At 46.9% G+C, this 20,431-nt stretch overlaps 1 protein-coding gene across 2 annotated transcripts; it reads right to left on the bottom strand.

Moving 5' to 3' along the window:
* Positions 1–801: 801 nt before the first annotated feature.
* Positions 802–4,898, bottom strand: DNAJC22 (DnaJ heat shock protein family (Hsp40) member C22). Of its 2 annotated transcripts, none has more exons than XM_044449619.1 (3): positions 4,878–4,898; positions 3,095–3,972; positions 802–1,340 (listed from the first exon to the last, which is right to left on the bottom strand). In XM_044449619.1, exons 2-3 carry the CDS (start codon positions 3,917–3,919, stop codon positions 1,161–1,163), a joined length of 1,005 nt encoding a protein of 334 aa, XP_044305554.1. In that variant the 5' UTR covers positions 3,920–3,972; positions 4,878–4,898; the 3' UTR covers positions 802–1,160. The 2 variants fall into 2 exon arrangements, with proteins under 2 accessions (XP_044305554.1, XP_044305553.1); XM_044449618.1 differs by having other exon boundaries at positions 4,661–4,879.
* Positions 4,899–20,431: the final 15,533 nt, after the last annotated feature.

Raw genomic sequence — 20,431 nt, 5'->3', positions numbered from 1 at the left:
AATCAATTTCATAACCAAAGAATAGCAATAATACAACCTAAAAATGAATCAAAATATATATACAAGTAAAAGTACTGATAGATCCTAATTGCACATTTAATAATTCAATTCCAAATTGAATGATAATTTCTGGAACCAATGCACTGGGATAATTTGACATTTTTCTTAGTTGCCCAGCTTCTGTTTCAGAAGTTTTCCAAAGTCAAGAAAAGCTATGTTCAAACCTCTCCAGTGGTAATTAACACTTTTTATTTATTTATAATGCAATCCTATACCTACTTACCTGGAAGTAAGCCCCATTGAACTCGGTGGGATGTACAGTGGTACCTCGGCTCACAACGCCTCAGTTCACAACCAAATTGGGTCATGAACAAAAATTTCTTAAAATTTTTTACTCAGGTTGTGAACTCCGCATTGAGTGGCAACTGTGATTGCAGCCATCTCTCCCCCACCCCCTCCAAGTGGGGAGCTGGCCGCTATCATGCAGGGGGTGGCAGGGAGATGGCTGAGATCACGCCCGTCTTTCCTGCATGAGCGCAACCGCAATCTCGGCCATCTCCCCCTGCCCAGCGCACCCATGTTGGTGCCCGTCTCTCCCCCCACCAGCATGCTGGGATGTTCGTGCTCGGGGTGGGGGTGAGGGAGATGGCTGTGATCTTTGTTGTTCTTTGTCACTTTGCTTCACATTTTTCTGATTAAAAAAATAGTTACAGAATGGATTAACCTTATTTACATTGAACCTTATGGGGAAATTTAACTTGGCTCATGACCAACTTGGGTCACAACCAGAGTCCTGGAATGGATTAAGTTTGTGAGCCAAGGTACCACCGTACTTAGGAGTAGGCTTCTATAGGATTACACTGTTAATAAGTTTGTTGCCTATCCTTCAATACAAATATTTCAGAAGAGCAAAGTTTAATGGCACTCATGTCAAAAAACAGGGCATGTAAAACTAAAAGGTGAAGAGAAAGATTGATAAGATGTGTTATAGGAGGTTTGCCCTTCTGGACCAATATGAGACAAACAGAAAATAATACTGCAACCAAACCTTTAACCTCTAAGAAACCCCATCTTACACTTTGAAAACTCTAGCTTGAACAGTGTTTTGTTCTCCAGCAACATAATAGCAAGAAGAGTTTTTGGAGTTATCAAGAGTATGGTCATGCATGCTTTGATTTCTTCATCTTCATGAGAAGCTCATACGCAGCCTGCACCTCAAGAAAACGTCTCTCTGATTCTTCTGCCTGATGGCGATTGTGATCTGGATGCCAAAGCTTCACCAACTCCCGGTACCTTTTGCTGATTTCTTCAGATGTGGCATCCTCATGGATGCCCAGGACCTAAGGCAAAGGGGGAAAACATCCTGTTACTGCTGTGAGGATTTCTGGTGGACCTGGTAAGCACTGCCGTGACAGTAGCTGGGGTGATGTTGGGAAATGGCAGCGGGAGCCAAGAACAATTGTCCAGTTTTGCCTGCTGTGATGACATGCTGCCAGATTTGTATAACCCAAGATCTAAATGCAGAATAAGCTATGTTGAATCTCAAACTCAGGTCTGAACCCTGTCCTCCTAGGGTCCCAGTGACCCTCAGCGATCCCTCAAATGGCCCGACCTCCTTCACATCACCTCGTGGCTCTCTCCACCTCCATTGGTCAGTGGTGTCCAAGCTTTCGCTCATTTTCCCACCATTCTACAAACTGAAATGTTTCTCCTAAGCTTTAGTTACCAGTAGTAGTTGCTTTAAGTCAAAAATATGCAGGTATTTTTGATGTTGTCAGCCTCATCTCTCTTGCCTTTGGCCCCTCCCATCACCAGAATAACATTGCCTTCTGCCCTGCCCAGAGTGCTCCCAAATGGAATTTGTCTCTCCAGCTGAAAGAAGTTCTGTACATTTCCTCTACCAGTGACTAGGAACTAAAGACTGGTCTTGACTATCCAGCTGGTTCAGACCATTTTCCCTTGTCCCTTATGCCCAGAACCCCTCCATATGACCGCCTCCCTGATTTTCCTTTAAGTCCATCCTCAAAATGCATGTAGGGAGCAATCCTAGACATGTCAAGTGGGGGGGGGCACAGGATAACCTGCATCCCCAGCTCTGAGATCAGAGACAGTGCTCTGACTGCAAAGGTAGGAGGTCTGTTGCCCTCTCCCCCTCACACCTGCTGTGGACTGAGCCATGCCAGCTGCTCTCTGAGATCTGGAAACTGACTGCATACAGGGCTTGAAGGAGGATCTTGTGGAGAGGGGAGGAACTAGAATCCAAGTGACTGACACCTCTCCAGTGTCCTTCCCTTCCAAACCTGCCTAGCAAAAAATGCAGGGAGACAAAAGCGGCCTTTGCCACTCATACTCCTCTGCAATGGATGAACATAAACCTCCAAATTCCAGAGCTTACAGCTGTCCCAACAGGAGTGAGACCTTGTTCTGGAAAACCTTTAGGTCATCCCCTAGTCCCTGTACTTTTTCGAAACTAAGTCAGAGTACATGGTGGTGACAGAAGCACGCAGTCTCCCCCTGCATACCCGTATCTCCATTTTTCCCTTCTTCTGTTGTTTCCCCATGTCTGCTTAGAATGAGGTCATCGCAGTCTTCAACTGCCATTCCTGTTCTTTGTAAAGCACCCTGCTCATATATGGTGTAATTTTAATAATAAATAACAACGTGCCCTTTCACTGGAGAGCAACTGTTGTGCAATAGTGTTTCAGATGAGGACTATGGCTATCCAGGTTCAAACTCCTCCTCAGCCATGAAGTTCAGAGAATGGCCTTTGACCAGTTGCTATGCTTCCCAGCCTAAGCCTACCTCACTGGCTTTTATGAGGATAAAATAGAGGGAATGAGGTGGGAGGGAGAAACACGTGTGCTGCCTTGAACTCCTTGAAAGAAGACCAGGATTAAAATGTAATAAATGAATGAAACTGGGAATGGGGGCATTGCAATTCCTTCTTCCAAAGGCAGAACCCATGTGTTCCAGTTTCCTGCTCCCAATTCCGCTCACCCACAGGCTTTTCAGATCCTACCCCTTTCCTATTCAGTCTCTCATACAGTGTCCCTTTTCTCAAATAATGGTGACCTGAGTCCTGAGAATAGCGAACCTTGTATGCCATCTGTCGCCTTTCATCCTGGAAAGATTGCACAAATACAAATACTTTCTCCCACTCCTGGAAGTAGCCTTCACTGAAGCCCAGCATCCTCCAGGTACGGTAGGGCAGGAGAAGTGCCGATTCCACCATGTTGCCCAGCAGTGGAAACATGTTGAGGTAATCCAGAGCAGCTCCAATCGTGCTGGCCACAGAGCTGATGGTGGCCGCTGTGTTGCAGAAGGCGCAGTAGGCCAAGGGCGTTGTGAAAGCCAGGTAAGCCAGGCCCAGTCGGTACACGCGGCCACTCAGTTTCTCACTGGTGTGCCTGCTGGATTTGTAGTGCCGATGCCACTGGGCCGTCACGCTGGTTATGAGACTGATGGGCAGGATTGCCACGGAGCGGCCGTAGAAGATTAGTGAGGTTACGAAGGCAGCTGTGAAGGTAGCCTGAAGATTCGAGGCCTGATTACCTACTCCAGACACCAAGTGAACTCCCAGGCCCACCGCCAGGGGAAGAGCCAGAATGTAAAAACCAGGCAGGGCTGAGAGAGCAATGAGAGCCGCTAACCCAAAGTAGATCCCTACGAAGGCTTGGCCAAAGAAGCGCACAGGGTTCAATGGCGGCTGTTCGTCGCTCTGTGGTTCCAGGGTGCCGTTGGCCTGAGCCACCCAGCCGGGCAGCAGCCAGAGCTCCCAGAGCCACCCAAAGCCAAAGCCACCCAGTGTCAGCATCCACAGTAAGGCGTGGTTATCCCGGCCCAGGTAAAGGTGGTGGAGTCCAAGTGGGCCTCCGAGGGCCCAGAGGGCAATAGCCACCAGCAGCCGCTTGGCCATCATTCACTGCAGACCAGGTCTCCCGCTACAGCACATCTCGCTGTCTGCCAGTAGATCTGAGGAGGGCCAGAGAAAAAGAACACTCGATGTAGAAAGCAGACTGGTCCATGCAAGTGTCGGAGTGCTAGGTCATAGTAGGCTGTGATTCTTGCCACATGCTATATAGTATCCTCCTACCAATACTATAAACAATCGACTGTCTGCTCCTTTCCTGGCTCCTGGATGTCTGGTCCCATCAGCTCATGGGAACTCCCAGGTCGGGGCAGTGTCAAGCGCAGGTATGGAGAGGGCCCACACCCAGGCAGAAGCCCACTGACTAGAGCCCCATGGTCTCCCTCCTACTTTTTTGCCATCGCAACCTGCTTCTTCGCCTGCCTCTCACTGGGACTGCAGTGAGGAAGAGGAGGAGGAGCAGATGTGCTGCCTGCTTGCTTACTGGCCTGTCAAGTACCGATGATGTGGAAGAGAACAAGGAGCCGCAGCAGGTGGTGACAACAGCAGTGAGAAGGTAGACTCACTGAGAGGGGAGGGCCTAGTGCGGGGCTTTGCCCAGGAACCCTTGAATCCTGGAGCCAGTGCTGCTCCTGGTGCCCGCCTGGCAACTAGCGGCCGCCATCTCAGGATGCTTCCATGCCTCCCGAAGGCCTACCATCCTCAAGAGAAGGGGTTTCTTAGCCAGAAGGCTGTCTATTCTCAGAGCTTCCCAAACCTCCCACGTACCAAATCCAGGAAGACTGCACTCACCCATTCTTGAACCGACAGAAGACATCTAAGCGGTGCCAAGGCAAAGCAGCCACCATAGCTGGGAGGCAGAGCCCAAGCTTTGCATGCAGAGGGCCCCAGGTTCAATCCCCAGCCTCTCCAGGGCTGCTGACCATCCATGAGCTAGTGGACACATCGTCTGACCCCTGGAGCTTCCTATGGTCCCCTGAACAGCCTTTCTGGAACCAGAGCCACATACCTGTCAGCTCTCTCCCAGCGAAGGCATGTCAGCAAACTCATCAAGGCTGCAATGTTGACTCAGGAGCCTTTGATCTCATGGGGCCTCCCTAGCCTGGACTTTGCCTTCTCCGTGGGGGCAGTGTGATGCGATTGGGCACCAGCCAGGAAGGGAAGAGGCGTGCCCGCTGGGGCACACCCTGTGCAGCTGACCGCCTTGGAGGGGCAGGGTTGTATAGAGAGCCTTTGTCAGGGCTTGGGGGAGAACCCAGCACTAGAGCTGTTCTATAGTTGGCTAGTGGCTGGCGGTAATTGGATTTTAAACTACAGCGGTTTCCCCTGGGATGTGTGTGTAGCGAGGAAGTATTTCAACCCCCCTCTCCCAGCCAAAAAATGGGGAAGAATGCCTTTTTCATAGTTGCCTCTAAGGCAAAATCTCTCTTAACTCCTTATGGAGTTAAGCATGGAGAAACGGGACAGCAATGCTTTCCTTTTGAACCTGGTGGTTCAAACTGCCTTCCTGGGTCAAGCCAAGATCGAACTCGTCCAACGTGTTGCTTCTAATGACCACCAGCCAGGAGCCTCCAAAAGCTCACAAGCCAGACATGAAGACGCCCTTTTCATAGCATAACTTTCCCCTGGACTAATCTTGTTTGCATCTGGCACTCTTCACTTACATTTATGCAGAAATAAAAATCTAGGCAGTTCACTGGACCTTGCTCTCAAGCAAGCCTATATGAGATTGCAGCCTCAGAGTTTTCTCAGACTTCGCAAACCTGTCACCCTCTAGATGTTTTGGAGTATGATTCCCAGGATTCCTGACCACTGGCCATGTTGCCTGGGCTTGAAGGAGAGTTGTGGTTCAACATGTCTGAGGGCACCAGGTTGGGGAAGGCTGCTATATCTGAACATAGAAGGTTAGTCTTCAGCAAACCCTCCCAGCAATCTTGTCTCCTTTTGAAGCAGGCAGTGGAAGTTCTGCACATCCCAAGGACGCCAGTGTAGTCTTGAAATGTCTTCCGTTACCTCATGACCACCAAGAATGGGCCAACACATTCCCAGCAAAAAGCTAGTGTTCGCCGTGCTCTCCTACGCAACCCCAGTGCTGGAGACTAGTATCAACTCTGTGTGTGTGTGTTAGTTATTTCCACTCATACCCTCAAGCTCTAAAATGATTAGCTCTCAGGGTTAATCATTGTTGATATTTCACCAATTGGGAATACTGGGATTTGCAGGTCTTTACATCTAGAAGGCACACAGCTGCTGTAAAGGGATGCCACACACGTAAGCATGCTGGCACGGCAAGACCCATTTCTAAAACAAGATGTACTGGAGGCTCAGGCCTGTTTGCCTCTTAACCTCAGTTGTATGGGAGCTAATATTTTGCAGGAAAACACTCAGAGATATTACCGTGCACAAGAGCCTGATCTTGCCTAACCTTGGAAACCAAACAGGATCAGGCCTGGTGGAAATCTGGACAAGTGACTTGAGTCCTGCATTATTTATTTATTTTAACCATTTATATCCTGTCTATACATAAAAGTCTCAAGATGGTTCAACAACAAAGGCACAGCGTAATATCTAGAATAAAAACCCGACTAAAATAAAAAAATAATAAATCTTAAAATAATGGGAAAATAAAAAGGTTTTGGTCTGGCACCAAAAAGAATAACGTGTCGGTGTCAGGCACACCTCTGGAGAGCATGTTCCACAGCCAGGGTGCCACCACAGAGAAGGCCCTCTTCCAGGTAGCCACTCTCCTAATCTCTTTCAAAGAGATCTCCTGAAGAAGGATCACCAATCCAGATCTTAAGGGGCAGGCAGGCACATAGGGAAGGAGACACTCCTTCAGATAACCAGGTCCTAAACTGTTTAGGGCTTTATAGGTTATAACCAACACCTTAAATTGGGCCTGGACTTCAATTGGTAGCCAATGTAGATGGTAAAGGACTAGCATTATGTGAGCATATCTGCTGGTCCCTGTTAACATCCTGGCTGCTTTATTTTGGTCCAACTGAAGTATCCAGACCATCTTCAAGGGCAGCCCCACGTAGAGTGCATTATAGTAGTCCAGCCGGGAGGTTACCAGGGATGGGTCACCCTTGCTAGTCTTTGCTCATCCAGGTAAGGGCACAGTTGATGAACCAGCCAAAGCTGAAGGAAGGCATTCCTCACCACCGTAGCCACCAGAGTTCCAGGGACAGCTCTGGGTCGAGGAGCACTCCTTAAACTAACCCTAACTGCTCACCCTGTCCTTTAGGGGGAGTGCAACCCTGTCTAGGACAGGGCAAAGATCATTTACCTGGAAAGCTGAACCACCTACAACAGGACCTCCACCTTGTCAGGATTAAGCCTTGGACAGGCACCAGTTAAGGACAGCCACTGCATCACCTGGATTGGATGTAAAAGAGGGGTATAGCTGGCCGTTATCAGCATACTGGTGACTCTGCAACCCAAACCCCCAGATGACCTTTCCCAGCAGTTTCATGTAGATGTTAAAGAGCATGGAGGATAAAATGGAACTCTGCGAAGCTGCCATGGCGCAGAGCCAAAATCCCCCAGCACCACCTTCAGGAATTGGCCAGACAGGTAGGAGTGGAACCACTGCGAAGCACTGCCTCCAACCCCCAGCTCAGCCAGCCTATCCAAAAGGATACCATGGTCAATGGTATGGACTTGACTTGATGGCCAGCTAGGCCTCTTCCAGCTGCATGATTCTATGAAATCACGCGAAATCACAGAGGCTGTTTATCAGTGTGACTAGTCGTGATAGTTGCATGGAACTTCTAGCTCTGAATGTGGTGCCATGCCACTACAGCATACAGGAAGAGAAGCCTGTCATTTTTATATCTTGCTTATGTCATCCCATATCTGGTTCACCATGGCAGGAAACAAGGTCCTGGACTAGGTGTACCTTTGATCTGATCCCCCAGGGCTCTCCTTGTGTTCGTATTAATATGTCATGTTTGAAGGCTGAGTTGCTGGTTCTGGGCTAAGCCCCGGCAGCCTGAACTCTATTTACCCCCTAGAGAAGCATTCATCTGATTGCTTTACTCATGCCAAAGTCATGGTTTATCATTTCAGAGTTCATTAGTGGCCTGTTAAACTGCAATCCCCCTCTAATGCAAGAGGAAAAGCAATACACTTGATGCCGCTTTTTTCCAAATCAACGCGAATGGAAGGAAGCTTCCTGTCATTAAAAAAAAAAGCCTTGAGCCACCAGGTGGCAGCATCCACATCATAATGAAAACTGACGGGAGTGATGCATCCTTTGTGCCAGACTTTCACCTTCACCATATCCACAGATGCAGTGTGCAAAGGTGGACTTCTGTGGGAGTCAAACACACTAGGAACTCCCTGGAGATACTTCGAAATGCCTACATGGAAAGCACTTACTTGTTGGCATTGGGATGATGCCACTGTGCAGATCCATCACACCGAGTTTGCACTAAGTGGACCTCTTCTGGAAGGTTGAAAGTGGCTATTTTGGCATTATATGTTGTTGGACCCTAACTCCTATCATCCTGGATTACCGACCATGCAAGATGGGGCTGATAGGAATCTCACAGGGAAAGTTGCTCTCAAGTATCCACATCCAAGGCTTTTAAAGGAACTAATTTGGGTCTTGAGTTGTGTGTGATAAAAGTTAGACTGAGTGATGTAAACAGAATCTTGCAGTATGTATAGCAAATTTCAGTGGAAATTCAACCCTTCCTGCTTTAACTTTTGAGAATTCATCTCTAAATTGAACTTGATATTGGAAGTTGCTTTGACTTTGCTCATGATTAAGATGTTTTGGCATGACTGACAGCCCACTGCGAAGCTGCATGGATGTTGTAGTGGAACTGTGGAACTTTTCTGAATTAAAATATTTAGCACCTACAGTATATTCAGTGGTTATATGCATGTTAGTTATTCCCTTTCCTCTTCTTTTCCAACTTAGATAAGGAAGAAAGTCTTGTTCCCTCTTGTGTGTGTGTTTTGAATGAAATAATAATGCAGATCCCATTTGGAGCCAGTGTGGTGTAGTGGTTAAGAGCATGGGACTGGGACTCAGGCGATCCGGGTTCTAGTCCCCGTGCGGCCATGGAGCCAACCGGGTGACTTTGGGCCAGTCACAGACTCTCAGCCCAACCTATCTCACAGGGTTGTTGTTGTGGGGATAAGATGGAGGAGGAGAATGATGTGAGCTGCCTTGAGCCCTTTGTCGGAAAAAGGCAGGATATAAATCGATAAATAAATAAATAAATAAATAAATATGCTAAAATGCAGCTGTTCTGTGAAGCAGACTTCCTCCAAGCTGGCACCTTCCAGATGTGTTAGATTATAGCTCCCATCACCCCCACCCAGAACAGCCATTTGGGCTATTGGATGGGGATAGTGGGAGTAGCGATCAACACATCTGGAGGGTGCCGTGTTGAGGAAGGCTGCTGTAGAAGGATATAACACCTACCCTGGCAAATGCACTTCAGGAATTATAGAGGCCTGGTTCGGGGTTCACCCTTTACTGCAACCCCTATAGGAGAATATGATATGGTTAAAACTGCTAGGATTTTGGGCTTAAATTAAGGATTCTCTCCATAATTTGAGCACGGAGGACACACAAAATGAAATTAGTATCCTGGAATATGAGACACTTGCATTAATAATAAAATACCATCCCTGCTGATCTGATATTCTGAGATAGTGACCCAGACAGGCAAGGGGGACAGGAGGGACACTCCTCCCGCTATTCTATTTATCTGTCACTTCCCTCTGCCCCCTCCAATGTATCCCACATCTTTTTGTTGTGGTTAGCTGACCAACGGATGAGTCTAGCAGCAATTTTACCAGGGCAGCCCATGAGAAAGGTATCTCATTGCCCATGTAAATTTCATGCAGACACCCCATAAAAATTAATAGCACCAACAAGTCCCCTGACCCAGCACTGCAGGGAGATGGCCTGCCTGTCTCTCCTTCGCAAGCTCCTGTTTGCACAGGCACTCACAGTATTATCATCCTTATTTACATAGATTAGTGAGTAGCAGGCTGCCAATTTGTCCTAATTCATAATTAATCAGCCCAATCTCCTTGTGCACTGTTGACTCAACCACCTACCTCCCAACCCCATGCAAATCGGGATAATTTTGCATCAACCTGGAGGTGGATTGGGAGACTTTAATATTTCACGATTAAAAAAATAACAACAACAACAGCCCTCACTAATACCCCAAGGCTGAATTTTTCTTTTTCTTTCGCTTCCCCCACCCCACCCCCACAGGACAGGAGTTATCGGTGTGCTTTGAAGCATCAGAGTGTAACCTGCCTGTTTGTCAGAGATGAGCAGTTGTGAACAGAGATGGATCTTCAGTCCTCTCCAAGGTGTAAGCTCTGTTTTGGCACTGGCTGCTACAATTTCACACATCCACACTGGCTGTGTTCCCATGGATATCTGCCCACCCCCCAGCAAAAAAATAAATACATTGAGAATACCTTGCCCAGGTGATATTTCATCCTGGTTATTCCTTGCATAGGCTCCATTTCCAGCTTTTATAGTGGGAAAGACAAGAATTTATGGCAATATCATTATTAGGCTGACCCAAAGGTCAGGAAATAGTATGCAAGCTTTCCAGTTCTCCAAAACACTATTTTGTGAACTTGAGGTCAGCCTGATAAAGATATTGCTCTCTGCTTTTGCCTTTCCAACAGCAGGCAGGGGCTTCTTTATTCAGACAGGCCTTGGGTATGTAATCTGGTCTGCTGTTGAAAGGAGTTTAACTAGTTGGATGCTGGCTATTTTAGTACTCTGCTATTAATTTATTTGTTTTTATGCCATGCTTTAAATCAGATTTTGTTTAAATTCATATTTTATTATGGTTATGTTAGAGCCTGGTGCACCGTTTTTGGTGAAAAGGCAGCATATTAACGTAATTAATAAAAAAACAAAAATATAGATGTTGATTTTTTGACCACCTAACACAGCTACTTTTAATTTTCAAGAATGTAACTTTTTTTGGAGCGGGCTTGCAGGCTTTGTTTGCGTGTGCAGCGTCATACTTCCAGTCTTAGCCTAGGACCTCTGCCCTGCTGTTTCTCTTAACTCCCCCCTCAGACAGTCCACCTTGAAAGAAAAAGATGTGGGGTAGGCTGAAAATGTTGCCTCCTCACTTGGACGGATCAGGACGACTGCAGCTTTTGCGTGCTTCTTTCTCAGATGAAACACTGGTGCTCAGTGGTCTAAGAGCAATATTGACAGGTGAGGAAAGTCCTCCTGCCCTGAGCAACACAGCTGGGAACCAAAACAAAACCCATTCATAGCAGGCATCAGCCTCAAAGTCGTGATCCTGCTTAGCTGGCAGAAATCATCAACATCACAGCTCCATTAGGGAGAGGAGGGGATGCAGGAAGACAATGAGGCCGCAGAGAGAGGGGTGGGTACAGGAGGCCAGCCAGAAGCTTGGACTTTTGGGTGCTATCCTTTCTTTTGTGGGTGGGGTGGGGATGGGGAGTAGAACCTGCTGTTTTCAGACAGAGAAGGTAAGTGGAGGCCAGCAGGAGTGAGGAGGATGGAGAAAGATGGAGGGCAAGACTCCTTCGTGGGATTGGCGCTAGGATGGCTTGGGGGAGAGTGTTCAATATTAACAGGCTGATGAATTTTAATGAAAAAGTGCTTCCTCTTGCCGCCACTGTATCCCCCTAAGAGCTGGCAGTGCAGCATGGCCTTGAATCACCATTTCTGATTAGCGGGTACTGTGATTGATGCAGATGCCAGACGGTTGCTTTGTGAACTGAACACCTGGATTTGAGCTCTCCAGCAGGGGACAGTGAGGCTGGCCCTACCCCAAATGGCTGTCCATGAATCAGGAGGCAGTACGCCCAGTCATTTGAGTTTCATTCTTGGCTCTGGAAATGGGAAGAAAATCAAAGTAGAACATTGGGGTGAACAGGTAAAAGAGTAATGCAATCCCCACCATCATACGGGACTGTGGAACATCAGGCGATCTTTGCACTGAGAATGGTAATTTCCTTCCACAGGGGTGCAGTAGAAGGTGCGCTTCACCCCCTAGAACAGGTCGGGAACCGCCAGTCTCTGGCCAGATTTGGCCCATGGTGCATCCTGGTTTTGCCTGTTGCCTTTCCTTGCCTACACGGAGGACAGAGGGGCAGCAGGGATCCAGATGGTAATGGCAACAAGAAAGAAGCATATATGGAGCCGCTTCTGACATCGCACAGTACATATGCAACAGATAATGCTACACAAAGAATTTTAATTGGTCACAGCAGAATGTAGCATTGCTCTGACTGAAAAATGCAAGTGAGAGCACAGCAAGAAGAGCCATCACCAAAGGTTAGGTAGCTGCTGAGGACCCATATCCCAGAAGGCCCCTGGACTGGCTCCTCTTTTTCACCACTGCAACCTGCTTGTTCTACTTCCTGCTCTGGCTCAGGCAACAGTGGTGGTGAGGAGCAGGGGCAGCAGATGCCCCTGCCGATTGCTCACTGGCTCTCTGCCCATCGAAGAGCAAGCTAGCGAGTGGTGGCAGTTATGAGAAAGAGGATGAAGAGCAAGAGCAGCTGGTGACAGTGGGGCTGAGAAGGTAGACTGAGGAGGAAGGCCCTTTGGGGGTATCTTGCTCAAAAACCTAGCGCTGACACTGCAGGCAGGGAAAGATGAAAAGAACTCCCACTATGGAGTCATGTTTTCAACAGTAGCTTTCCAGCTCCATCCTGAAAGCCCACACACTGGACGTGAAGGTGAGAGGCCTCCTTCACTGTTTATCCCCCAGCAGGCAATGGGTATTTTGAGACATGCTTTGTTCAAACATGGAGGCTCCGTTTTGATAGATTCGTGATCGATTTGTTTAGTTCCCTTTTAAAGCTATTTTAAGTGACAATGTGGACAGATTATGTTGTTTTATAAAAATATATGCTGAAGGCAACACAGAGAGCTCAATACATGTAATCTGCATGAAATACATGTGATTTGTACTACATGTATTAGAATGTTAATACATGCAATTAGGTACGTTAACAAGTTCACTCAGGAGTTGAGGTGTGTTACTTACTACATTGCCTTTCCTCAGCATGGTGCTGGGCTGCAATTCTCGCTGGCTGGGAATGATGGGAGTTGCAGTCCATAATACCTGGAGGGCACCAGGTTGGAAAGGCTGTACCAGATCATAGATCTCAAACCTATTCATAATCTTTTTGGTAGTTACGTGATCACATCTTTTCAGGACTGTTGGTCGCTTTGCAGAATTTCTTCAACCTGAATTTATTTATTTATTTATTTGTGTGTGCGTGCGTGCGTGCATGCTCTTGCAAAGAATCAAAGATCAATTCTGAAAATGATCTAAAGCTGAATGGAGCAGGCTTACAGAGGAACAAAGAGATACTGATGGCCTACTTCTGAGTAAGTATGCCTAGAATTCCACTTCACAACATTAAACTTGGACTATCTTCATTGACTGCAGCTATACAAGTTATCTGTTCTTAAAGACTTTGCATCAATTCAAGAGTGAAAGAGCTTTTATGCATTCACACATTTTCCTTATTCTGCTTTAAAACCAAACTAAAGGAACTGGCATTCCTAGCCCCAAAGGTCTGCCATTGGAAACCAGAATCTGGGGGTGGAGAGAAACAACTTACTATAGGTATTTTTTTCTTTTAAATACTTGTATTATATTTTACATTTTAACCGTTTTAAAATGGCATTTTAGTTTTTCTAACTGATTGTAATCTGCCTAGAGAACATCCGTTATTGAGCACGTTAGAAATGCAATCAACAAAATCAATACATAAATAAATGGCTGTTAATGTGGCATGTAGTAGCTACTGGTGAGTCAGCTCAGTTGCCCTACACAGAGTGCACTGACTTTGTTCCCCTGAAGTAATTCAGTAATCTGTGTGTGGAGCTGCTGCTGGAGGCCACATAGGGAACTCCTCAAGGGCTTGTTGTGTCCTTCCCTCCAGGTCTTTTCTCTGCATTAAAACAAAACAAAAATGAACACACAGAGAACAAAACAAAAATGAACAAAGTGAGTTGTTGAACCCAAACTAGAAACTACTTCCGAAAGCCCCCCTTTTCAGTAACTCTGGGATGCACCCCTCTGGAGAAAGGCTAGCCTCCTAAACTGATGCAGGCCCTCTCATTGGGTAGCCTTTCTAACCCAACACTGTCAGGAGGTCAGGGACCAAAGCAGACGTGGGCTCATCTTCCTCCTCTGCTTGTCCCTTCCCTTCCCTTCCCTTCCTTTCCCTTCCCTTCCCTTCCCTTCCCTTCCCTTCCAAACCCCTCCTGTTCCCATGGGCTGCCTGAGCACCTGGCGATGGCAGCCTTGAGATAACCTCACCTGCCTCTGCCATCTCCATTCCCACTCTTCCCAATTCCCAGCCATCCCAATCCCCACCCAAAGCATCACTGTGATGTACAAATCAATAGGTATAACTTTCATGGGTAAAATCATGAAAAGACAGAGCTAAGCCAAAGAAAAACCCTCTTTTCTAGAAATCAGCAAGTGTGCATATCTTTGAAATGAAAACGCTGAGATTAATCAGGCAGCTGTTCCAAAGAGGGCCAGTTGACACTTGACAGAAAACAGCAATGGAAACAAAGGGCACTTCATACCAACCCCCCCCATCCTCCTCCTCCTCTTCTATGTAAAAGCAGCCCACCCTCCCCCTCCGCCTTTGGAGCATCTTCTTTCTGCTTTGGTACACAAGTGGAAAAGATCACACCATTGTTACGTTTTACCTCAGTATCCTATTAGAAAGTGTTAGCTGTCTTTCATGTAACCCTTTAATGATCAGTGAATACAAAGGACAACTGAGGACTGCTCATGTATGCCATCTGGAACAATTCATTGGCAGCTAATTATCCCCCAAGAAAAATCTTTAAAAAGAAAACCTTCCCCAGCTGTGTAATTTGGGCATATGCACACCAAGACACAGATCTAATTTGGTCCACAGGTGCAACTCTGACCCTGGAAAGCATGCCAAGAATATCTGCCTCTTCCATTCCCAACACACGCCCCATTCCCATCTCAGCTGATATTTAGAAGAAACGAGATCCATTAAAAAAAACAAACAAACTAGACATATATCTAACATCATCTCGAGCGTAGTGTTTTAATGTGGCTACTACCTTTCTGCGAATTTATCTCTCCACTGTGAAAAACAAAACATGTGAGCAAGATTGCTTCGGATCTTTTTATGACATGGTATCTAACCAGAGAAGCGGGCTCTTCTTGCACGTGTTCCACTATTCGGCAGACAGTGGTTGCCTTCTCATGATCCACCCTGAGAGTTTTAGGTGGGTGCCAAAGGACTAGACAGGTGTAGAACAATGGCTGGGCAAAACAGAGGACTGAAGTAAGTCAGAACTGCAGTCCAGGTGTAGAGTGGTTACATATGCCTCATTAAATAGAGGACAAAGATCTCACCTATTTGCATATGCTAATATATATGCTTAAATGCCCATTTTAAAGAATCTATGATTCTATGATGCTGCGCCTCTCACCCAGTGGGGACAACTGAGATTAGGTGAGCTGTGTACCTGCCTGTTCAGTCTGTGGTCCATGTGCTCAGTGTTGGTGGACAATTCCAGACCCCCTCTTTGCTATCCCATCTGATGGTCTTAGGTAGCCCTTCCAAGTGTGGACTTTCCTCTAACAGCTCCTCAACTAGAGGACACACACTCACCTTACATGTAAAGAGATGGGGAAAATCTTCCATGGAAATCCACCAGGGAAAACTCCTAGTGTGAGCTGAGCAGCAGGTGGCTTGATAGAAGCTCTGAGAAAGGTACAAAAAAGTTCCAACACTTCATTCTTCAAGAGCAATCGACCTGAAGCAAGATTTGGACAAGAAGTGCCAACACTAGATGCCTATTCCCTTCCTTTCCATAAGAGTCACAAAACTTTTGAAGAAAACCCTTCTCTCTTTATTCCTCCTTTCTCCCCTGTACCCAAAGGGACTTTCCAGTTCTAGAAAACTCTAATGCATTCATCTCTGAACTAGTTCTATAGAAAAAACAAAACAAATGCTGTCACATAAAGCATTTAAGAGCAAGAATAGTTTTCCAACTGCAGCAATAAACAAGAGTCTCACATTCACTCAGGGGGCGCATTTGCACGGCATGAGAAACCCTGGTGAGATCTTACAATTGTTATGTCATCTGGGGCCAATTCCAGAGTTCTTATATAGTGGGATTATTTTACCCAAACTGCTGAAAAAAACTGTGTTCTGTCCTAAAGTTTCCATGCTTCACTGTGGTATCCCTAGGTGGCCCACCCTTTTGCCTTTCTTAGTTTGGAAACACCATAGAGTACCCTGGCAAAAGCAGCCACAGAAGTGGCCACTCTGAACCTTTGATTTCTGTTGTCCTCTGCACCTGAGCAACAATTTGTTGCTTATGTTATTCTTATTGGCCAGGCAGTGTGTCCCCCTCCCTGTTTACTTTTGAAAACAAATAGGCAACATGAAAATACACAGAGGAAGAAGGCGACAAGGAGGACAAAATTGCTTATTTTCATTTAATAGCATTCTCTATGGGGGGTGGAACAGATGGAAAGAACTGCAGACCTGGTGCATTGTGGGGGGAACCCACCTCAGGACTGCAATGGACCAACCAGGAGGGGGCTGCTGTGGTCCATAGGCAAAAATAGGGAAAGATGAGAATGTCATTAGCAGAGGCTGCTGGGATGTGTGGCAACGATGGAAAGATGGAGTGGGCAATGAGGAAACCACGCTGCCTGGGTAACCATGTGATCATGAGACTACTAAGTTCAGGCAAAATTCCACATGCCATGGAAACAGTGCAGGGTTGCTTGCTGTGTTGTGTGAACCCGGCTGGAGAATAAGGGTGGAGTAACAAACTCTTTCACAAACTAATGTGCTCCAGATATACAGGATTACAGCTCTCATCATCCCTCCAGATAGCATGGCCAGAGGGGTGATGTAGAATACCTTCTGCTGGGTAAGTGAGATCAACAGAGCAATAGCAATAACAACAGCAGTACTGAAGAGGATATGAAAAATAAAACAGGTAACAAAATAATATCTATTTCATATCCTCATATGGTTTTCCTGTGGCTCTGCTCCCATCCATCAATCAGCTCAGACGTTGTCTAGCATCTCGAGATGGAGGCACTGCCCTTCCTCTTTCAGTTCCAGAATCCCAGCCTGTCTGTTCCAAGACAGCGAGTCCCACTGGGATGCCAAGCAAGAGTCTTCCAGCACCAAAGCACAAATGCTTGGCTGCTTTCAAGCTGAGGTGTCCCACAGGGGCTCCTGAGAAGCAGCCAAGGATGGAGCCCAGCCAAGCACGGAGAGTCTAGGAGAACCACCGCAACCCAGAGAGCAGGGGTCCAGAGCTGTGGGGGCCGAGTCTGCAACACGGACTCTGACTTTTGGCCTGCGGTTCGCCACGTACCCCTTTCCTAACATGACACAATGCTAACCATGAGCACACCTAACCCTTACTTCCTCCTCCATGCTGCTTATCTAAGGACAACTCACTAAGCTTTTCTGGGCCTACTTCTGCCCCATCCTAACAGGACATTTTGAAAACATGCATACAGGGATGTACACACACACACACACACACACACACACACACACACACACAGCACCCTATAGACAGCGCTTCTTACATCCATTAAAGATTTCCTGCCCTACTCTTTTGAGAAGATCGATCGTTGGAGGGGGAAAGGGGGGATTTGTCTTGCGACTCTGATCGATTCAGTAAAAGATCTAGCTTTAAACTGTCAAATTTGCCTTTTTCCGCTTGGGGCCAGCTAGGGGGAGAGGATGATGGTACCAGCCTTCAGGAAGTGCAGGCTGCACCGGCTTGAAGGGTTCTTCTTTGCTCAGAATGAGTCCCCAAAAACGATGCCCTGCAGGATCCAGCCCCGGCATCCATCCGTCCCCATCCTTTGTCATCTGAGCGAAGGGCAGTGAATGGACTCCTTGCCCTCAGAAAGCAATTAGCCAAGGATGCTTGACTTCGTCTCCCTCCACGCTCAGCTTCTCATTTCAATATCGGCACTACATCAGCCCGTCATTCCAGCTCCCTGTTTGTGCATTGTCATAGAAATACAGTGCTGGCATTTCCCCACTGTCATGAGACAAATACCTGACAGGTAACCAGGCAGGTGATGAGCCTGTCAGGATAGCTCTGGGGTGGGAAGGAGGAAAGTTGCAAGCCTAGAGATTTGGGGGGAGGAAGGGGAAGAGCTGCTTGACTGCCTTTTGCCAAGTGGAGGGTTCTTTGATATGCCTGTTCTTTCAATAAGCGTACCTTATTTCACAGTGCAAACCTATGTAGGTTGACTCAGAAGTAAACCCCACTGTGCTCAATAGGATTTAATCCCTAATAATATGCATCTAGGATTGCAGCCTTAAGAAGGTTTCTCCTTACAAAAACAAGCACTACAATATCCCTTGTTGTAGGAAAGTCAGGTAACCCCAATTGAGTGCCTAACAAGAGGACAACAAATGCACCCAAATATGTAAAGGATAAAAATACAAAAAAGCACACTATATTTACATCCATAACCATGTATTATTCCTATGATGGTCAAGTGCCCCTAGAATGGTGACAACACGCACACTAAACATCAATGAAAGTCGGTGTACAATAGCATGAACATAAAAGCAAACAGGCATATGCTCACAAGGGGCAACACACATAAATGCCCATCTAGAGCACCTTCACCTGCAGGATCCCCATACGTCTCCACCACTTAGAGATTTTTGAAAATAAAATCAGCAGGATATGAATCTACAAAATAAACAAACATGCACAACCTTCTGTGCATGCATGGATATGGCCAAACACTCGTGGAGACACAAAAAAGAACTTCAGGCACCGATAGCTGTCCTTACATCCATGTATAAACAATACCATGCATGCACACATAGACAGATGTGTACAAATAGATATGAATGCAAACATGGAGACACTCTTACATGCACAGACAGAAGTATGTACACACCAATTTAATCTCAGGAAATCACAGAGATTCACACACCAACTATTTTTCTCAGAAGGACACATCCTGTCAATTCTACTCCTGCTTCCATATTGTTAATGACACATTATAATAAATTGGGTGCAAAAAAGAATTATTTTCTGAAAGGTTCCCAACTTCCAGACACATACTCTTCTGATACTTTTCGGTCCCTATTCACTGAGTCAGAACTAATATTTTCATTCTGCTAAATGCCAGCCTAAATGGGGTTAACAACTCCTCCCAATTCCTCTCCGCTCTCTGGTGGGGTAGAAGGAATCCTTCATCCCATTTCCCGCGTGCCAGTTGTCACGGAAACAAAGACGCTGGCATTTACGTGCTGCCCAGAGACAGGTACCTGACAAGCAAGCGGGTAAGTGATAGGGGCTGTCAGGCCAGCCGCTCTCCAGATGGCAGGGAGGTCAGGACAGGCGCACCGAGCATGCAGGCGCGCGCACACACACCAAACTCAGGACGATGCTTTGTGGCTGACAGTAAGTCCATCACAGACAGAGTATAAAGGAAGGACAAACACATACAAACAAACCTGTAGTTCTGCCTGAGGCGGATGAGGCCAGCCCAAGCAGTGTTTGCAGCTTTCACACATGCCCGCGTGGCTGAAGATGCCACCCTGTGACCTATTTGTGGAAGGATTCCCCCCTCCACCCCATATTTAATTTGCTGGAGAAAAACAGTACTGTTATATTGCAGTCTCTTTGCTTGAGGGGGCATCACCCTCCTGATTTCTAGCTTGACATGTGGTAGAAGCAAGGATCTGCCTTGTTTTAGTCCGTGGCACTGTGTAAAGGGATCAGGGCAGAATTCTCTCTCCTCTCCTCAAACACAGGGGCTGAGATCCCTTTGCCTGTGGAGGCTAGAATAAAATTGACTAAGGTATGCTGTGAAAGTTGGACCATAAGGAAGGCTGAGCACCAAAGAAATGAGGCCTTTGAATTGTGGTGCTGGAAGAGACTCCTGCGAGTCCCTTGAACCGCAAGGCGATCAGACCGGTCAGTCCTAGAGGAGATCAACCCTGGCTGCTCTTTAGAAGGCCAGATACTGAAGATGAAACTCAAATACTTTGGCCACCTAATGAGAAGGAAGGACTCCCTGGAGAAGAGCCTAATGCTGGGAACAATTGACGGCAAAAGAAGAAGGGGACAGCAGAGGATGAGGTGGCTAGACCGAGTCACAGAAGCAGTCGGCGTGAGCTTAAGTGGACTCCGAGGGATGGTGGAGGACAGGAAGGACAGGAGGAATGTTGTTGGGTTGGACACGACTTTGCAACTAGCAACAGCAACAACAATAAGGGCACAGTCCCCTCCTCATGTCATGCCAACACCGTGCCCTCAGGCAACAATCTAACTGCTGCTCCACCAGTGCAGATGGAGTTACACTCCAGCCAACTGACCCTCCGTGGTCTACTGCACTTCCTGCTGAAGATACAGGGGCAGAACAGCAGAAAACAGGGCAGGGATATGGGCAGGCCCATTGCAATGGAGGGCTGGGGCTCGTACAGGTATTTTCCCTCCCACCGAAGTCAAAGGGAGGGGGAAATGAAGAACAGCTATCTTTGCACCAGCGC

This window comes from Varanus komodoensis, unplaced genomic scaffold, assembly GCF_004798865.1.
Source record: "Varanus komodoensis strain SLA01 unplaced genomic scaffold, ASM479886v1 scaffold59_3, whole genome shotgun sequence".
In the NCBI taxonomy this organism is placed as follows: Eukaryota; Metazoa; Chordata; class Lepidosauria; order Squamata; family Varanidae; genus Varanus; species Varanus komodoensis.
This window is presented reverse-complemented; position numbering and strand designations above follow the sequence as displayed.

Bases quoted from the DNA above. Each gene is read 5' to 3' on its own strand.
- DNAJC22 (XM_044449619.1), bottom strand. From the start codon at position 3,919: ATGATGGCCAAGCGGCTGCTGGTGGCTATTGCCCTCTGGGCCCTCGGA. The intron at 1,341-3,094 runs GTTCGCTATTCT...CCTTTGCCTTAG, and splicing joins GGCGACAGATGGCATACAAG to GTCCTGGGCATCCATGAGGA.